The following is a 19595-nucleotide window of genomic DNA, read 5'->3' as shown; positions in this document are numbered from 1 at the left end:
TAAAACGAGTAGCTCTGGCCAGATAGCTCAATTGGTTAGAGCACTGTCCCGATACACCAAAGTTGTATGTTCAATTCCTAGTCAGGGCACACACAAAAATCAACCAATGAATGCATAAATAAGTGGAACAACAAATTGATGTTTCTCTCTCTCTCTCTCCCCCTCCCCCCTTCTCTTTCTCTTAAAATCAATTCAAAATATTAAAAAAAAAAAAAAAAAAAAAAAAAAGAGCCTGCCCAGGTGGTGGTGCAGTGGATATAGCATTAGACTAGGACAGAGAGGACCCAGGTTCAAAACCTCAAGGTTGCTGGCTTGAGTGTGGGCTCATCGGGCTTGAGTGCAGGCTCACTAGCTTGAGCACTGGGTTGCTGGCTTGAGCGTGAAATCATAAACATGACCCCATGGTCACTGGCTTGAGCCCAACAGTCACTGGCTTGACGTCCAACATTGCTGGCTCGAGCAGGGGGTCACTTGCTCTGCTATAGCTCCCCAGTCAAGGCACATGTGAGAAAGCAATCAATGAACAACTAAGGTGTTGCAATAAATAATTTATGCTTCTCATCTCTCTCCCATCCTATCTGTCTGTCCCTATCTGTCTCTCTCTCTGACTCTGTCAAAAAAAAAAAAAAGAATGAGTAGATCTATATGGGCTCCTATGATACGAAGTAAAGTGCAAAACAGAGTATATAGCATATTTGGAAACTTGCAGATAAAGCTTCTCTATGCACATGTGTGTGTGTGAGAACAGGAGCAGGCAGACACTGGCTGCTGGTTTTGTCAATAGAGGCTCCCTGGAATCTGCCACGCCATTGGTCTGCATGTTTTCTGTGGCAGCTTTGACATCGCAACAGCAGTGCTCAGTAGTTGTGACAGATGGTATGGCCCACAAAGTTGAAAACTGTACTATCTGATCCTTTACAGAAAACGTTTGCCAGCCCCTGCCTTAGAAAATTTAAGAAATGTACACAGGACAGTAAGTGTTGCCTCAAGGAAATGGAAATTGGGATCTGAGATTGTGATTTTAAATCTTTTTGTAGTCTCTGAAGTTTCTTGTACCATGTGATAATATGTCTTTGATAAAAATAATTTGTAAAAATGATCTATTATTGCTTTTCATTTTAAAAGACCAGAGAGTAGCACTCTCTTGACTCTGAGCACGCCAGCACCTCTCCCTACCCTCTTCCCCTAGGTGCATTTTCCTTGCTTCTCTTTCTCCTGAGCTCCAAGGACCCTTCTTTGGCCTCTGTAACTCATTTCTTGAGACTGTTTCTTCTATAGCTCACTTCTACCTCTGTGACTTTCTAAATAACATTTGCATAAAAAAAAAAAAACCAATGATGTTACTCTCTTTTTTTTTTTTTTTTTTTTTTTGTATTTTTCTGAAGCTGGAAACGGGGAGAGACAGTCAGACAGACTCCCGCATGCGCCCGACCGGGATCCACCCGGCACGCCCACCAGAGGCAACGCTCTGCCCACCAGGGGGCGTCGCTCTGCCGAGACCAGAGCCACTCTAGTGCCTGGGGCAGAGGCCAAGGAGCCATCCCCAGCGCCCGGGCCATCTTTGCTCCAATGGAGCCTTGGCTGCGGGAGGGGAAGAGAGAGAGAGGAAGGAGGAGGGGGGTGGAGAAGCAAATGGGCACTTCTCCTATGTGCCCTAGCCGGGAATCGAACCCGGGTCCCCTGCACGCCAGGCCGACGCTCTACCGCTGAGCCAACCAGTCAGGTTGGCTGATGTTACTCTCAACTCACAAAATTATGCTGCCATGAACCTGACCGGCTGCGTCCCACTTCTTCCTGATACCAGAAACCAGCCAGCCAGGCTGACTCTATAACTAGCCACTTGCTTTAGCGGCCGGGGGATTGGCACAGGTGGCCCCAGGGACACTACATACCTGGTCTTGTTTCCCCCAGATGATCTGCGTGGGGACCTTGATCTTGTCCATGTTCTGATGGAGGGAGTATCTTGACTTGTCACTGGCGATTTCCAAAAACACTTTTTAGGGGAAAAAAAAGAAAGTGAGCAAATGCTGGGCTGCACCAATGGGCACCACCATTCAGTACAGGACACTCATCGAGTTCAAGCCATGACTTTCTCTCTTCAGGGGCTCAAGAAGACAGACTCAGATTGTAAGAACTAAAAGCCAGTCACCCATAAAGCTTCACTTATCACAGCTCAAAGTTTAAAGCAGGGCTACTCACACTTTCGGTAGAAGGTGTTATGAGGGATGCGGACATCGACAAGGCCTTGCAGAATCTAAGGATAAATAATCTAAAGTTAGAAGGCAAGTTAGACTTCTATATAATATAGAAATCCCTTGTCTATTATATACATTGCCTTGGCCTTCCCTGCTGAGGTCTGTGCAGGCGGCAGCAGCAGGGGTGTCCTGGATCCGGACACGGACCCAGAGAGGTGCTGTGGCCAGAAGGAACACAGTCCTCCTGTTCTTCCTCCCTCAGGACTCTTGAGGTAGGGTCCTGGGTTCACATTAGCCACCAGTCCTTACATCTACCTCGGAAGGATCTGAACCTCTTGAATGCATTCTCAGGAGTTCTGTGCTTGGATGAAAGTAGGAAAGTCAGCCATGAACACTTTGGACTAAACCAAACCTCTAACCAGTACTATAATTGGAAGCCCAGAGGTGAGACAAATGGCAAGCTGTCCAACATACTGCTCAGCATCAGACATTTTCTTTGTTTCTAGCTACCCTGCTCTTCTGAATCAAATCCATTTTGCATCCATCCATCCATCCTGCATCTCTGAATCATATATGTATATGCCTACCTATGTATCCATCTACCTGCATCCACCAATCCATGTACTCTCCATCCCTGCATTCTCCAGACACCCTATTCAGCCAACCAAACCCTCAGCACCCATCTGTCCTGCATTCTAAGCCATCTATGCATGCACATGCATCATTTCATGCATCCCCCTATCCTGCATCTACCCACACATCCACTTCCTACCCATGCATTACCCAGGTATCTTCACATCCCCTGATCCATCCAGTCTATACTTAGGACCTACGTCACACAAGTACTGTGCCAAAGGATGGGAACAGAACAGCTAATTAAGACAAAGTCCCTGATCTTACAGAGCTTGAAGAGGAAAACACAAACAGACCATTATAACACAGCATGCCACTGCAGCCTGGGTGCTTGGGCAACCCTTCTCTCGTAGGAGGGAGACTCTGGAGCTGCCACTTATTTTTTCCTAATGTTTTCACATCCCTGAGAACTCAAACCTTGAAATTTTATGAAATACTGTCTATTCTGGGAACAGATCAGTGCTGGGAGGGGACCAGTGCAGCTTCACAACAAAAAGGAATTTTAGGGATAAAATCTACTACAGAATCAGATTCTGGATACTTCCTCAGAGATGGGAAACACCTATTAACTGGGTTGTGTTCACAACCTCTGAGTAGGGTCCATTCTCTCACCTCCTGGGAGGGCCCGCCTGCCCCACCCTGAGGCAGGGTCCAGCTCCTACAACAGAGGGGGGTAATTTGCTGTTATGAAGCCTCAGCCATAGACGCTCCTCTCTTGGTTTTCCGCCCTTTCCCTAGATGACCTCACAGACCCAGGTCCTGTAATCTAGTCATCGACTGGGGGCTCTAATTGTCTAGCTCCAGACCAGACTTCCCTCAGCAGCACTTGCATATCCAACGGCCTCCCTGACATCTGTACTTGGAGGCTTCACAGCAGCCTGAGCTTAACACGCCCAAAGTGGAGCTTTTAGCTTGTCCCCCAAACTTACTTTCCCTCTCCTTCTCCTGTTCAGAAAATACTACCTTTATCCAACTCAAGTACCAAAGTCCCCTATGACTCCTCATCTTTCCTCATCCTCCACTTCCGATTTGCCAGTAAGTCCTCTCTGTTCTTCCCCAAAGCGTTTCAGATCTCCTTTCTCCACTGCTACCACCCTAGTCCACGCCATCTCCAACCCACAGCGGCACCCTGGCACGCGCCCCTGCTGCTGGGTGTGCTCCCCTGCAGCACCCAGGGCTTCTCCTGCCACACTTAGAAAAACCTCAGATTCCTTCTCATAGCCTAGATCCTACATGATCTAGCCCAGTGGTTCTCAAAGTGGATCTTTGGAGTCCTCGAGGCCAAACTATTTTCATAATAATACTAAATGTTATTTGCCTTTTTCACATTCATTCTCTCAAAGCATACTGTTTTTTCAGAGCCTACATAACAAGGGATAACATACTTGGATAGCTAATGAAATGAATGCTTGTATATTCTTGTGTTTAAAGTTTTTCTGACTTTTAATTTCTTTCTTTTTTTTTTTTTTGTATTTTTCTGAAGCTGGAAACAGGGAGAGACAGTCAGACAGACTCCCACATGCGCCCGACCGGGATCCACCCGGCACGCCCACCAGGGGCGAAGCTCTGCCCACCAGGGGGCGATGCTCTGCCCCTCCGGGGCGTCACTCTGCCGCAACCAGAGCCACTCTAGCGCCTGGGGCAGAGGCCAAGGAGCCATTCCCAGTGCCCGGGCCATCTTTGCTCCAATGGAGCCTTGGCTGTGGGAGGGGAAGAGAGAGACAGAGAGGAAGGGAGGGGGGTGGAGAAGCAAATGGGCGCTTCTCCTGTGTGCCCTGGCCAGGAATCGAACCCGGGTCCCCCCCATGCCAGGCCGACGCTCTACCGCTGAGCCAACCAGCCAGGGCTGACTTTTAATTTCTAATATGGTAAATATCAATAGTTATAATTTTTGCAAACAAAACCTCTTTGAGGCTCTCATTAATTTTTGAGAGTATAAAGTGCCCCTGAGTTTTTTAAAAAATTAAGACTCTCGCCTAATCAGGCAGTGGCGCAATGGACAGAGCATTGGACTCAGATGTAGAGGACCAGGTTCAAAACCCCGAGGTCTCTGGCTTGAACACGGGCTCATCTGGCTTCAGTGAGGTATCACTGGCTTGAGCATGGGATCATAGACATGACCTCATGGTCACTGGCTTGAGCCCAAGGTTGCTGGCTTAAGCAAGGGGTCACTGGCTTGGCTGGAGTCCTCCAATCAAGGCACTTATGAGAAAGCAATCAGTGAACAACTAAGGCGCCACGACAAAGAACTGATGCTTCTCATCTCTCTCCTTTCCCATCTGTCTATCCTTATCTGTCCTTCTCTCTGACTCTCTGTCTCTGTCAATAAAAAATAAATTAAAAAAAAAATTGAGATTCTAACTTAGCCCCTGCCTCCCTTTCCAACCTCATCCATCCCATTCTCTCCCTCATCCTCTAGGCTCCAGTCACCCTGGGGCTCCTTCTAGTATCTTGAACTTGCCTATGTTTTTTTCACTTCCAAACTTGCTATTCCTTCAAAGAGGCTTATCAAATCTTCTGCTGCCTCCCTGCTTTATTCACTGTACCATCTTCATTTCCCCTAGAACACTTATTATAATTTGTAAGAATTTGTTTACTTGTTAATTGTCTGCCCCCCTGCTAGCCTATGTCCACACAGGAACCTCTTCTGTCTTATTTATTCACCACTGTGCCCACATGTCACAGACATTATATGGTCACTTGTTGAATGAACAAACAGATAAGTACAAGGAGGAGGGATAAATAAAGGACATTGGTACTGGCCACCTGAGTCTCTGCAAGAAGGTGGGCATCTTGCTCTGAGACCACATTACCTGCTGGGGCACCTTGAAGCGGACATAGGAGCAGAGCTGAAGCATTTCACTCATCTCTTCTGGGGTGGATGGGATCAGGGGGATCTTCTCCATGGCGGCTGAGTTCTGCAGTTCTTTGAGTCGTTGTATGAATCGATTATCACTTGTGTACTGCAAGCCTATGGATTTCAAACCAAAACAGCTTGGCAATTCATCTACTTTGTACCTTCTTACCAACTCGCCCTTTATTGAGGGAACTTCTAGTATCAGCCCAGAGCTAATATATTTCAGGTGTGTTTCACCAGATTCCTTTTTAATTGGTATTGCCATCCTTGTCCAAAGTCAAAACCACACTCTGAAGAGAAACATAGAAAAAAAAACCTTCAAGATATTTTAGGAACGGGTGACTCAAACTGTGGCCATTGTACCAGCAGCACTGGGAGTCCATAAGCAATACAGTATCTCAGCTTCTCCATAAGTTTTCCTTTCTTTCTTTTTTTAAGACAGAGACAGAGAGGGATAAATAGGAACAGACAAACAGGAAGGGAGAGAAATGAGAAGCATCAGTTCTTCGTTGAGGCACCTTAGTTGTTCATTCATTGTTTTTTACTATGTGCTTTGACCAGGGGCTATAGCACAGTGAATGACCCCTTGCTCAAGCCAGCGACCATGGGGTCATGTCTATGATCCCATGCTCAAGCCAGTGACCTTGGGGTTTCAAACCTGGGTCCTCCACATCCCAGTTCGACGCTCTATCCACTGCGCCACCACCTGGTTAGGCCCTCCTTAAGTCTTCTGAATTGGAATCTGTGCTGTAACAGGTGTCAGGAGCTGTCTCTATATCACGAGAAGCACTAGTCTAGAAGACGACTTGCCTGAGCCCCTTACATCTGTGTTGTTGACAAATCTCACAAAATGCGCATTGGGAAGAAAACATAGAATTGGAGGGACTGACTACCCCTTCCCTTGGCCCAGACCCACCTAGTAATCTCTTATTTGGGGTCAATACACAAAAACAATAACAAGTCCCTTTCTGAGCCACCACCTCGCAGGGGCAGCAGCTGCTCTCTGCTCGGTCTCCCTTCTTCCAGGAGAGCATGAGGCAGTGGCTGGGTCTGAAAAGCTTTGAAATAGACCATTGCTTCCTGCACTCTGGAGCATGACATGAGAGACTTCACACAAGATAATGTGTGCAGAAGTGCAAAACTAATTTCCACCTCCAACACAGCAAATTTCTAGGTGTTTAACTTAGCTGAAGAACCAGATCTTAGAAAGGCAATGGCATCAATCCTAGGCTGCAAAAATCCACACTTATGTCCCCTATACTCAGTAACTCCTTTATTTTATTATTCTTATTATTATTTTTCTTAGGTGAGAATAGGGTAGAAGGTGAGGCAGACTCCCACATGCCCCTTGACCAGGATCTAACTGGAAACCCCCATCTGGGGCCAATGCTTGAGTACCAAGATATTTTTAGCACCTGAGGCTGATGCGCTTGGACTAACCAAGCAATCCTCCAGTGCCCAGGGCCAATGCTCAAACCAATCAAGCCACTGGCTGGAGTGGAACAGGGGAGGGGAGAGAACCAGATGGTCACTTCTATGTGCATGACCAGGAATTAAACCCGGGACGTCCGTACACTGTGCCAACACTCCATCCATTGAGCCACCAACCAGGGCATTCAATAACTCCTTTAAATCTAATGTGGGCATCATGCGGCTTTCACAATGCCATGAGGGCAGATTACATGATCTATTTCCTTTCACTTTAAAAATAATTCTAGACTAAATGTCATATGGTATCCTGCACTAGATCCTGGAACAGAAAAATGACATTAGTGGAAAAACTAATGAAATCCAAATAAAGCCCAGAGGTTTAATTAATAGCAATGAATCAATGTTGGTTTCTTAGTTGTGACAAATTTACTGTGGTAATTGTTAATGGGGGAAACTGGATGAAGGGTAGATGGAACTCTATACTATCTCTGCTACATTTCTGCAAATTTATTTCTGCAAAATTATTTCAAAGTAAAACAATTTATCTTTCCATTTTCACATACCAACAAACAATTTTAAATTTGCAATTGAAACTCGGGTGTAAAACTCTTTGAGCAATTGATTAATACACTTTAAAAAGCCAGGTGGATCTGAGCATCCATAAGTGATTTGAAATCTAATTACCTTCCATAGGGCTGTTTCTCCAGTTCTTAAACTTTATTACTGAAAGACCAAATGATTTCAGACATGGTGTTTGGGAAGAGGAGAAAAGCCACTGGGAGCTTGACTTCAATTTCAATGTCCTTATCAGATCTGAAAACTTTACTTTTAGAGTGACTGAAAGATTTTAAAAGTCAGTTTAGTTACATTTTAGAAGGTATACGTGTTTGACTCAAAGCTGGGTTCTAGTAGATAAGGGAAGTAATAGACATGAGTCACACAAAGGAGGTAGTGAATACAAAAGGACTTCCAAAAAAGTCACAGCTTGCATTCTGGAACAAGACAGCCCAGAGTTGGCTCCTATTCTGGCTCAAGCACTTACATAATTTCTTTGTACCTCAATGTTCCTACTAATAAAATGGGCAGGCCTTGGCTGGTTGGCTCAGTGGTAGAGCGTTGGCCTGGCGTGCAGGAGTCCCGGGTTCGATTCCCAGCCAGGGCACACAGGAGAAGCGCCCATCTGCTTCTCCACCCCTCCTCCTCTCCTTCCTCTCTGTCTCTCTCTTCCCCTCCTGCAGCCAAGGCTCCATTGGAGCAAAGCTGGCCCGGGCGCTGAGGATGGCTCTGTGGCCTCTGCCTCAGGCGCTAGAATGGCTCTGGATGCAACAGAGCGACGCCCCAGATGGGCAGAGCATCGCCCCCTGGTGGGCATGCCGGGTGGAACCTGGTTGGGCACATGCGGGAGTCTGTCTGCCTCCCCGTTTCCAGCTTCAGAAAAATGCAAAAATAAATAAATAAATAAAATAAAATAAAATGGGCATACAGTCTTCATCTGGATATAATTACATATGTAAAAAGTCACCGAGATATACACTTAAAATTTGGGCAATTTACTATTTGCTAATCATACTCCAATGAAGTACCTGAGAGAGAGGAAGGAAGAGAAGGAATTTAATATACTATAAATCCAAGTTTAAAGACTTATATAAGAAAAATGAACTTCAGCCTGACTAGTGGTGGTGCAGTGGATAGAGTGTCAACCTGGGACACTGAGAGCCCTGGTTTAAACCCCAAGGTTGCCAGCTAGAGCGCAACCTCATTGGCTTGAGTGTGGGCTTGCAGGCTTGAGCGTGGGGTTGTTGGCCTGAATGTGGGTTCATCAATATGATCCCAATGTTGCTGGCTTGAGTTCAAGGTCACTGGCTCACTTGAGCCCCCCAGTCAAGGCATGTATGAGAAGCAATCAATAAACAACTAAAATGGAGCAACTATGAGTTGATGCTTCTCAGCTCTCTCCTCTACCCTCCCCCAAGCTATCTCTCCAAAACAATAAAAAGAATTTTAAAAATACAACTTCAGATTCAGATCATCATTTTGGGGAATATGTTACAGCTTAAGTTGACATTTATATAATAATAATAGAGAAACTAAAGTTTGCTGATTTTATAAAAAGATCTTGTAATGAGTAAAGATTTCTGAGTTTTCAGCAAAAAAAGAGAAGAGGATAATACAGGTATTGATCGACTTACGACTATGCAACTTACGACCACTCGACTTTACGACCACAATCGCTAGCCACAACTGCTCCGCACCTGGCAGCGTAAGCATTGCCCAGCTGGGCGTATGACAGTGCTGGCCAATAAAATGTTTCATACATGTTTATATATTTTGATATGTTTTGCAATTGGGAAAATGTTTCCTATGGTATTTTTTACATCTGTATTTTGTATTTTTGTATGTGCTGTATTTTGTAATTTTTTATGTTTTGCAAATATTAAACCAGTTGTACTGGTAATACAGTGTTTTACTTAAGCCTGACAAATATAAAAATAAGAAACAAAATGATGTAGAGATGATACAAATGGAATAAAATGAACAAAGAAAATTATGATATATAACAATAATGAAAGAAAACGATGATAAAATATGACTTAAAGATTATTATAACATCATTTCACAGTACTGTACATATAGCCTACTCAGCTTACGACCGGTCTGTTGGAACCAATCGTGGTCGTAAGTCGAGCACTAGCTATAATAGTATCTTTGCCTCATAAGGTTATGGCAATGGTGAGAATTAACTCCATATAAAGAGCTTAGCTCAAAAGAGTTCAATAGGGCCCTGGCTGGTTGGCTCAGCAGTAGAGCGTCAGCCTGGCATGTGGATGTCCTGAGTTCAATTCCCCATCAGGGCACACAGAAGAAGTGCCCATCTGCTTCTCCACCCTTCTCCCTCTCCTTCCTCTCTGTCTCTCTCTTCCCCTCCCGCAGCCAAGGCTCCATGGGAGCAAAGTTGGCCCGGACACTGAGAATGACTTCATGTCTCAGGTGCTAGAATGGCTCTAGTTGCAACAGAAAAATGACCCAGATGGGCAGAGATCTCCCCCTAGTGGGCATGCCAGGTGGATCCCAGTAGGTTGCATGTGGGAGTCTGTCTCTCTGCCTCCCTGTGTCTCACTTCAAAAAAATACAAAAAAAAACAAGTTCAGTAAGTGTTGGATATTATATTTAAAGTACTTATGTTCTGCAAAGTACTATACATATTTTAATGAACCACCAAAATTCTTTGCAGAACAAGGCTAGCTCTATAATTTAAGTCTGTGGCTATGATTACAGTTAGACAACTATTGTTTGGTTAGCTATCACAAATGCTTTGCATATCTCTGAAGGACACATCAAAAGATAATTCTAAAAACCAGTCAGAGTGGACACTGCCACTTGTTCCTTCAGACATTCAGACCCTGCTGTGCTGAAGTCACTCGTGGGATATTTTAGCCTGGTAACTTACCCGCGGGGCACACGAGAGTCAGGCTGCAGACATCCGATGGGTAGTAAGCAGCATACACCCCGGCCACATTGCCGCCCATGGAGGTACCTATCAGGTGGAATGGTTTTTTGTTCAGCTTGAGGCATTCTACAAACTGGGAAGGAAAATGACAAGGGGGCTTGGTTATATAGCTGTAGACAGTGACAATAGTGATTATAGAGCAAAAGACCTCTATTGCCTGTGGCAGGGGTCTCCAAACTATGGCCTGTGCCGCATGCAGCCCCCTGAAGCCATTTATCCACCCCTGCCTCACTTCTGGAAGGGGCACCTCTTTCATTGGTGGTCAGTGAGAGGAGCATAGTTCCCATTGAAATACTGGTCAGTTTGTTGATTTAAATTTAATTGTTTTTTATTTTAAATATTGTATTTGTTCCCGTTGTTTTTTTTTACTTTAAAATAAGATATGTGCAGTGTGCATAGGGATTTGTTCATAGTTTTATTTATAGTCCAGCCCCCCAATGGTCTGAGGGACAGTGAACTGGCCCCCTGTGCAAAGTTTAGGGACCCCTGGCCTATGGGGACAGATGAAAAGGGCTATTGATAATGAAAGGGAGGGTCTGAAACTTGACTCAATCCATTACCCAGATGAGCCCCAAGGCAAGCACAAGTGATTGAGAGGTCATTTATGAGCATAAAACCAACAAAAATTCTCCTAATTCATGAGTCAGCAAACTTTTCTATAAAGATCCTGAGAGTAAATATTTTCTGCTTTGTGGGCCATGTGATTTCGGTTGCAACCACTCAGCTGTGCTACTGTGTAGCACAAAGGCAGCTAAAGACAGTAAGTGAATGAATGAGTGTGGCTGTGTTCCAACGAAACTTTGCTTACAAAAACAGGCAGCAGGTCAAACATAAATATAGCCCATGGGCCATGTTTTGCTGACTCTTACCCTAATTTAAAGTTCTTCTTATCCATCCAACTATCTATCCATCCAACTAACCATCCACTGATGTTTTAGATAAACATCAGTTTTCTAAAAAGTATTAATTGGATATCCATTATATATAAGGATATATAATGATAAACTGCATAAGATGCAGCAAAGAGCCAAAAAGACAAGGTTCTTGACCTCATCAAAACACATAGTTTAATGTGGGGGACACATGAAATAAATACCCTTGTCGGGGGGGAAAATATCTAACGTCAATTTGAAACTTAAGAACTACTAAATTCTGAAATGGTCCATGAGACCCATGATGCTGAAAGCCCAGCCAGAGCAGAGCTAAAGCGACATGCTGACATAGAACAAAACGCAAAGAGCACCCTCCCCAGCCCTCCAATGCTGGGGAGAAGGGTGACTGCTGTCACTGTGTAGTTGGAAAGCTGAAAACAGACTCCAGGCAAATGGTCTTGAGGAATACGAAATTCCTTACCAAAGAGCTGAGAAAATGCCCAGATCATCATATATCTTTACAAACAGCCGCAACAGGGTTAGAGGAGAACGGTCTGCAACAAGCCCTCAACAGGTGAACAAAGACACTGATGGGTGCCGCTTTGTTTGCAATTACAGGACAGAATGCATTGGATACTCATGACGAATCAGTACGGAACTCTCCTACCTACTCTCCAGGCCTGGGCAATCGTGGGAAAGACCTGCACTCTAGGCAATTTTTGGTGGAGCCTTGCTTACCTGGTGTATCCTCTTGACTTGCCCATCTATGGACAGGTCATCCAGGGAAGAGCGGGTGGTACCCTCATGTCCTGGCATGTCCACGCAAATCACGTGCAGGTTCTTTGGAAGGAACTGAGGACACAAAGGCCCAGAGAGTCAGTATGTGGTAAGCAGAAAACGTTTGACCACTTATCTTGGAAGTTGTACCTACTTCCAAGTAACCTGGAGTTATGGGCCTGGGCCACCCAGAGTTTTACCCTAGTAACACCTGATGGGAATAAGCATTACCAGTAGCCTCACAGGGAGCAGAGGCCCCCCCAGACTAATAAATACATAGATGAAAGGGGACTAGGAGGATGACCAGAAAAGGGGGACAAAGGTCAGGGAGGCAGGGTTGCAGCTCTCACTTTTGACACTACTTGGCAGATACTACCTCCTTTTGCTTTCCCTCGTCCCTCCCACACTTGCTCCAGTCATTCAGCCACTGACTGGGAACTAACTAGAAGGGATGGTTCTGTTCTTTTAGGGTGCTGGCCCACTCCAGAGCCAGCAGGAGCAAGGCTTTCTTTCATGTCTGATCACTAATTCTGCTTTCAACTGGTGTTTTGTTTGTTTGTTTGTCTGTTTGTTTTTTGCATTAAGGTCTAATTCCTGGGGTGATTATTATCCTAAAACACCTTGCATTTATATATGTGCTGCTTTTAACCAGAAAATTGAGAAACATTAGTTACCAATAAATAAATACCCCATTATGTGAAAGATTCTTATCTGAAGTGGGGACAGGAAGTGAGATATTCATTAAGGCATGAGGATGACCGTCCTCAAAGCATAACTGGAAATAAGAACATAAGTAACTAGAAGTTGTGTGGGCCATTTCTTCCTGGTGCAGAGCATCCTTGAGGTCATTCAGGTCTGGTCCTGCTTGAGGTGGGAGCCGGGATGCTTCCCTCCCAAGGCCTCTCCCAGCCCCACCTTCAGTAGCTGTCACTCTTACCAAGTAAAGCAAGTGCCAAACCCAAGTAGACAAGACAGGAAGTGAGTGATTTGGAAAACTATCCTAAAAGGTTGCCAAATCAAGACCATTTCTCTAAATGGCTAAGGGGGAGGGAGCAAAAGCAGAAAAGGGAAGGAAAGAGGAGGGAGGGGAGAAGAAAAAAGAGGCAAAAGAGAAAAGTAGGGAAGGAAGATATTTTTAAAGCCTGGCCTTGATAATGCGAGTCCTGAGGTGCAGCTGAGTGTCAGAGACCTTTCCTAACAAACAGTCACCAGGTGGCATGATTTCTAAGGCACAGATTTTACAAATAACATCCAACTCAATAAACTTTGTCTGAGAAAAGGATTTGAAATGCATATTATGTTAGTTTTAAGATGATCTGAGCCACAGTCCTGGATTCCCTTTGCTTTCTACCACTGCTGATGAAAGAACGTGCAAGTGGAAGCCCTTTTCTTTAAGCACCTTGACCACGCTGAGCCACATATCCTTGTGCGCAGAAAACCCGTGGAGCATGAGGATGGAAGGCTTGTGCCCGGGCCTGCCGCGGAAGGAGTAGCAGAACTGATAGTCCTCATGGTGAACATAGCGGACCTGCATGCCCAGTGCCCGCCGCCAGTACCTGAGGAGAAAAAACACAGGCCACGCCGAATTAGCAAGCTCCAGAAAAGTGGCTTTGGGAGAGGGTCCTCTCTGTAGTCTCCCTTCGAGGTAAGACCAACACTTTTTGTGGCCCTGCTCCTGCACATCTGACTCTGGAGTCCCCCAGAGCTTCACCTTCAAGGAGCACTAAGTGAAAGAATTCCAGAAAGCACTTTAAATAAATATGGTGGTACGTATGTTACTATTCAATAAATAACCACCCTAAACTAGTAAAGGGATTAGGAGTGTGTTCTTGTTTATTTATTTATTTACTTATTTTAATTTTTACTTGTTGATTTTTGAGAGAGAGAAGAAGGGAGAGAAAGAAAAAAAAGAGAAACATGGATTTGTTGTTTTGCTTATTTATGCAATCATTGGTTAATTCTTGTATGTGACCTCACTGGGGATCAAACCTACAATCTGGCATATCCGATGATGTTTTAACCAATTGAGCTACCCAGCCAGAGCAGGTGTCCTCTTGTTAATACATATTTTTAGCAGTTGAATGGCAGTGCAGAGGAGGAGTTGGCAGTGGGAACAAACTGGGTGTCTGACTAGCCCTTACTCTCCCTGGATTGTTTGAGCTTCCACAGAATTTGAAATGGCTGGCGGTGAGTCTGGGAAGGACTGTGGAAAGGCCAAGACAAACCTGGTTTCCTTTTGCACAGAGCCGGCCTGAAGTTTGGTAGGCCATAATCATTGACACCTGAAATCTAGGGCAAGCGGCCATGGACATGTGGGCATGACAGTGGCTAGGTGTAAAGAGCAGCTATCCCAGAGTACCCACCTCCCTGCAGAGGCACTTGCCCCCAAAGACTTAAAGGTAGCTTCACTTACAATGTGCTCGTTGTGGACATAAAGAACCAGACGCTCGCTCATCGAGGCTGCAACTGCAATCCACATACCCACAAATCTCTGATTGGGAAGAAAGGACATCAGAAGGATGTCCATCTAAGGATGCCTGCATTTCTTTTTTTTTTTTTCTTTTCATTTTTTCATTTTTCTGAAGCTGGAAACGGGGAGAGACAGTCAGACAGACTCCCACATGCGCCCGACCGGGATCCACCCGGCACGCCCACCAGGGGCGACACTCTGCCCACCAGGGGGCGATGCTCTGCCCATCCTGGGCGTCGCCATATTGCGACCAGAGCCACTCTAGCGCCTGAGGCAGAGGCCACAGAGCCATCCCCAGCGCCCGGGCCATCTCTGCTCCAATGGAGCCTTGGCTGCGGGAGGGGAAGAGAGAGACAGAGGGGAAAGCGCTGCGGAGGGGTGGAGAAGCAAATGGGCGCTTCTCCTGTGTGCCCTGGCCGGGAATCGAACCCGGGTCCTCCGCACGCTAGGCCGACGCTCTACCGCTGAACCAACCGGCCAGGGCTGCCTGCATTTCTTATGATCTCACAACTCTGAATACTCTAACAGCTGTCCAATGTTGGTGATTCTAGTGGACTGACAAGCAGTTAAAAAACACAATTTTACCTATTTGTAAATCTATTTGAGCAAACTTGAGGTTTAAATAGCTTTCCAATCAACTAAATTTTTCATTTGAGTCTTAACTGTATTTAAGTGTTACTGTGGCTTTAAAGAAGGTATCGATTTTGATGAAGTTGATGGTTTTTTAAATAACTCTTTGGATTTTAACTGTGATGCAGAAGTTAGTCACAAACATTTGGTTTTGTATTGACATTATTTCCACTCCAGAAGCTAAGCTCAATAAAGTTCATAATTCTGCCTCTCCTCAGAAAATACGTATGTATTCTATTTTTGGAGATTTTGAGAGTGAGAACTTGTTTTTTTAAGAACTATCTACACTGGTCCTCTGATTTTATTCACTCTAACATGTGGCAGCTGGTTGAAGGCTCAGCTTCTGTTGTTGCATAAGACTTGGCAGTACTGGAGTTTGGCCTGAAATTGATTTCAATACGAAATTACCATCTAAACAAATTGAACCCTCTGCATAAAGAATCTCTCCAAGATGAAAGATTATTAATTCAATCAGAGATTCTTTGTGTGGTATACTTTGCACCAAAGAGGTAGCCAAGTCTTGCAAAAGCAAACAGTCTAAATTGACTGGTTTCAACCCTTTAGGCAAACCAAGGGGAGGGGAGATGAGACTAGAAATTCATATTTATTTGTCTGCATACAAGAAGCATGGGGACATATACGAGACATTATTAAGATGAGTATCTGGATCAGAGGTGGGGAATACAGTGAGAAGTAGATGGAGAGGCAACAGAGGTGGGAAGGGGATTTTATCACTTTCCTCTTAGTACTTTTTTCAATGAATGTTTTGCCTATTCAAAACTGTACCAATACAATGATAATGGCTAGCTTAAAGCGCTCCTTATAACAATACAAGCTTATTTCAAAACTCTAAATTGTGCAACATAATACAAATTTGCTGATTCATTTCTATGCCAATTAATTCATTTATTGACTATACAATCTTTTTTTTAAATGTTATGTTTATTTTATTGATTTCAGAGAGAGAAAGGGAGAGAGCAGGAGAGAGCTAGGAACATCTATCTGTTCCTGTATGTGTCCTGAAAGGGAATCAAACCAGCAACCTGAGCTTCAGGATGATGCTCTAACCCAGGGGCCCCCGAACTTTTTACACAGGGGGCCAGTTCACTGTCCCTCAGACTGTTGGAGGGCTGGACTATAAATAATACTATGAACAAATCCCTATGCACACTGCACATATCTTATTTTAAAGTAAAAAAACAAAACAGGACAAATACAATATTTAAAATAAAGAACAAGTAAATTTAAATCAACAAACTGACCAGTATTTTAATGGAAACTATGCTCCTCTCACTGACCACCAATGAAAGAGGTGCCCCTTCCGGAAGTGCGATGGGGGCCGGATAAATGGCCTCAGGGGGCCACATGCGGCCTGGGGTCGTAGTTTGGCGACCCCTGCTCTAACCAACCAAGCTATCTGGCCAGGGTGACTATATGATCTTGAATCTCACCTATAATAAGGGGGAAATGTTGCATTCTACTGAAAATATGGTAAAGATTAAATGAGATAACCCATATACAATGTTTTGTTCAATGCTCAGGACATGGTTAAATATTCAATAAATTGTAGTTATCAGCATTATGTAAAAAGATTCTATCCTTGTAAAAATATCACTTGCCAAATTCAAGAGGAAAATTTGCAATAAATATGACAGCAACAGATTGATATCCTTAATATATAAAAGCTTACAAAATAAGAACCCTGCTAAGGCCCAATGCAACACTGAGCAAAATAAAAAGATTACTCAAAGTAGAAGAGAATAACTAACATAGGAAATACATTCAACTTCACTAACAATTAAAGAAATGAATATTACAATAAGATAAACTTTTTAAATGAACTTCTAAATTGAAAAAATGCCTTTTTAAAAACACAAATGATAATGTTCACCCTTTCTAGAAAGCAGTCTGAAATTAAGCAACAGGAGTCTTTTAAAACCTTATACATTTTGACCCAGTAATACTTCCAGGAATAACCTGTTCCAAGAAAATAAGCAGAAATCTTGAAAACATATTTCTAAAAATGTCTGATAAGGTTATTTAAATTAGAAAAATAAAATCTGCACTAACCTTAATGTCCATAAATACAAAATTTATTGCATAAATTACAATGTATGCAGACAATGTAACATTTTGTGGTTAAAAATGAGATCTTCAAAGAATATTCAATAACAGGAAAATGTTTATGACATGATATCAAATGAAAACAGAGGACCTAATTTTTTTATAATCTTGATTCCAATCTGTTAAAAAAATTTTAAACTATATACCAATGAGGTGGGGAAAGGTGGTAAGAACAAAGGAAGCATTGAAGAAAATGATCTGGGGGGTTATGGATAATTTCTATTTTCTGTGTTACCTTTTTTATAATCTTCAAATTCTCTACAACTCTAACACAAAGTACAGTACAAGATCAAGGAAGAGCTGGAAGGTCCTTGTGGAAAAGGTGAAGTTGCACAGGCATCTGGATACTCAACCCCTAATAGTTGGAGGCTACGCAAAAAGGTGTGCCACAGCAGAGGCAAGGGCACTGGGGATGAACCAGCATTTGACCCAGGGGTGGGGGGAGGGGCTGGAAAGGCAGCCTGAGAGCCAGGCTTAGGAATTAAGAATGTCTTCATCACCAGGTCCTGGAGCGCTTAGGAACTAATCTACATTTCTCATTTAATTGGCACGTTCACTGGAAAACTTGGGTCAGGCTTTGGAAACGAGCTGGAGAAACAATATTTTCAGTAATTTCAAATGATTTTCTCAATGAGAATAGGAAGACAACTCTTTAAGCTACCAGGTCAGTCAAAAAATTATGAAAGACCAATGGCCAAACAAATCCAACTTCCTTGGTTTAAAGATAATAGAGAATAAGTTACCTCTAAATCATAAACATCTCAAAGGCAGAGATTTGAAATAGCCACAAGTTTACAAAACAGAAACAAATAGAAGAATTAAATTGGGAAGAACAAATGTCTTGGGAACGAGATCTTTTACAGATGAAAATCTTGCTACAAAAGCCAATTGCCCGTTTCAGGGACAGACATCACCGAAGTCTCAGAAAAGCAGCCTCCATGGGGTGGCTCTTTGAGAAAGGCTCCCAGGGACCAGGCCCTTTATTTTATAAGTGTTGCCTTCTCTAGTTTACCACATTTTAAATGTATAGTTCAGTGGCATTAAAAACATTCACAACTATTCATTTGTAGAACTTTTCATCTTCTCAAATAGAAATTCTGTATCCATTAAACCAAAAATTCCACATTCCTTCCTGTCCCTGGTAATCTTTATTTTATTTTCTGTTTCTGAGTTTGTCCAGTCAAGGTACCCCATATAAGTACAATCATGCAATGACTATTTTTGTCATTTTGTGTCTGGCTTATTTCACTTAGCATAATATTTTCAAGTTATCGATATTATAGAATGTATCAGTACTTTATTCCTTTTTTTTTTTTTTTTCATTTTTCTGAAGCTGGAAACAGGGAGAGACAATCAGACAGACTCCCGCATGCGCCCGACCAGGATCCACCCGGCACGTCCACCAGGGGCGATGCTCTGCCCATCCTGGGCATCGCCATGTTGCAACCAGAGCCACTCTAGCGTCTGAGGCTGAGGCCACAGAGCCATCCCCAGCGCCCGGGCCATCTTTGCTCCAATGGAGCCCTGGCTGCGGGAGGGGAAGGGAGAGACAAAGAGGAAAGCGCGGCAGAGGGATGGAGAAGCAAATGAGCGCCTCTCCTGTGTGCCCTGGCCGGGAATCGAACCCGGGTCCTCCGCACGCTAGGCCGACGCTCTACCACTGAGCCAACCAGCCAGGGTTTTATTCCTTTTTAAGGTGAAATAATATTCCATTATATGGATATGCCAATTTATTCATCCTTTATCAGTTTCTACTTTTTGCCTACTGTGAGTAATGCCACTATAAAAATTCACATCCAAGTTTTTGTGTTTTCAGTTCTGTCTTGGGTAAATACCTAGGAGTAGAATTGCTGGGTCATTTAGTAGCCTTTTTTTCTTTTTTAACTATTTGAAGAACTGCAAAACTTTTCCAAAGCAGCTATACCATTTTGCATTCCTACTAAGAGTATATGAGGGGTCCAATTTCTCTACATCCTTCATTGCTATTTTTTAGAGAAACTTTTAATTGAAGTGTAAATCATACAGAAAAGTGCACAAATTATGTGTCCCTGGAGCAGGGCCAGCCTACTTCTGAAGGATGTGGACTGTAACTGCTCCT

At 43.7% G+C, this 19595-nt stretch overlaps 1 protein-coding gene across 2 annotated transcripts in view; it reads right to left on the bottom strand.

Annotated features, from left to right (window-relative positions):
* The window catches only part of ABHD6 (abhydrolase domain containing 6, acylglycerol lipase), a 58318-nt gene that overhangs the window by 8841 nt on the left and 29882 nt on the right, over positions 1-19595 (bottom strand). For both annotated transcript variants that reach the window (XM_066246004.1, XM_066246003.1), the window contains exons 4-9: positions 13673-13829; positions 12235-12348; positions 10565-10697; positions 5642-5799; positions 2200-2254; positions 1893-1993 (exon numbers count right to left, since the gene is read on the bottom strand). In XM_066246004.1, coding sequence (XP_066102101.1) covers positions 1893-1993; positions 2200-2254; positions 5642-5799; positions 10565-10697; positions 12235-12348; positions 13673-13829 — 718 coding nt within the window. The remainder of the gene's footprint in view (positions 1-1892; positions 1994-2199; positions 2255-5641; positions 5800-10564; positions 10698-12234; positions 12349-13672; positions 13830-19595) is intronic.

This window comes from Saccopteryx bilineata, chromosome 10 (genome assembly GCF_036850765.1).
Source record: "Saccopteryx bilineata isolate mSacBil1 chromosome 10, mSacBil1_pri_phased_curated, whole genome shotgun sequence".
In the NCBI taxonomy this organism is placed as follows: Eukaryota; Metazoa; Chordata; class Mammalia; order Chiroptera; family Emballonuridae; genus Saccopteryx; species Saccopteryx bilineata.
Note: the sequence above shows the minus strand (reverse complement) of the source record. Positions and strands in the feature narration are given on the sequence as shown.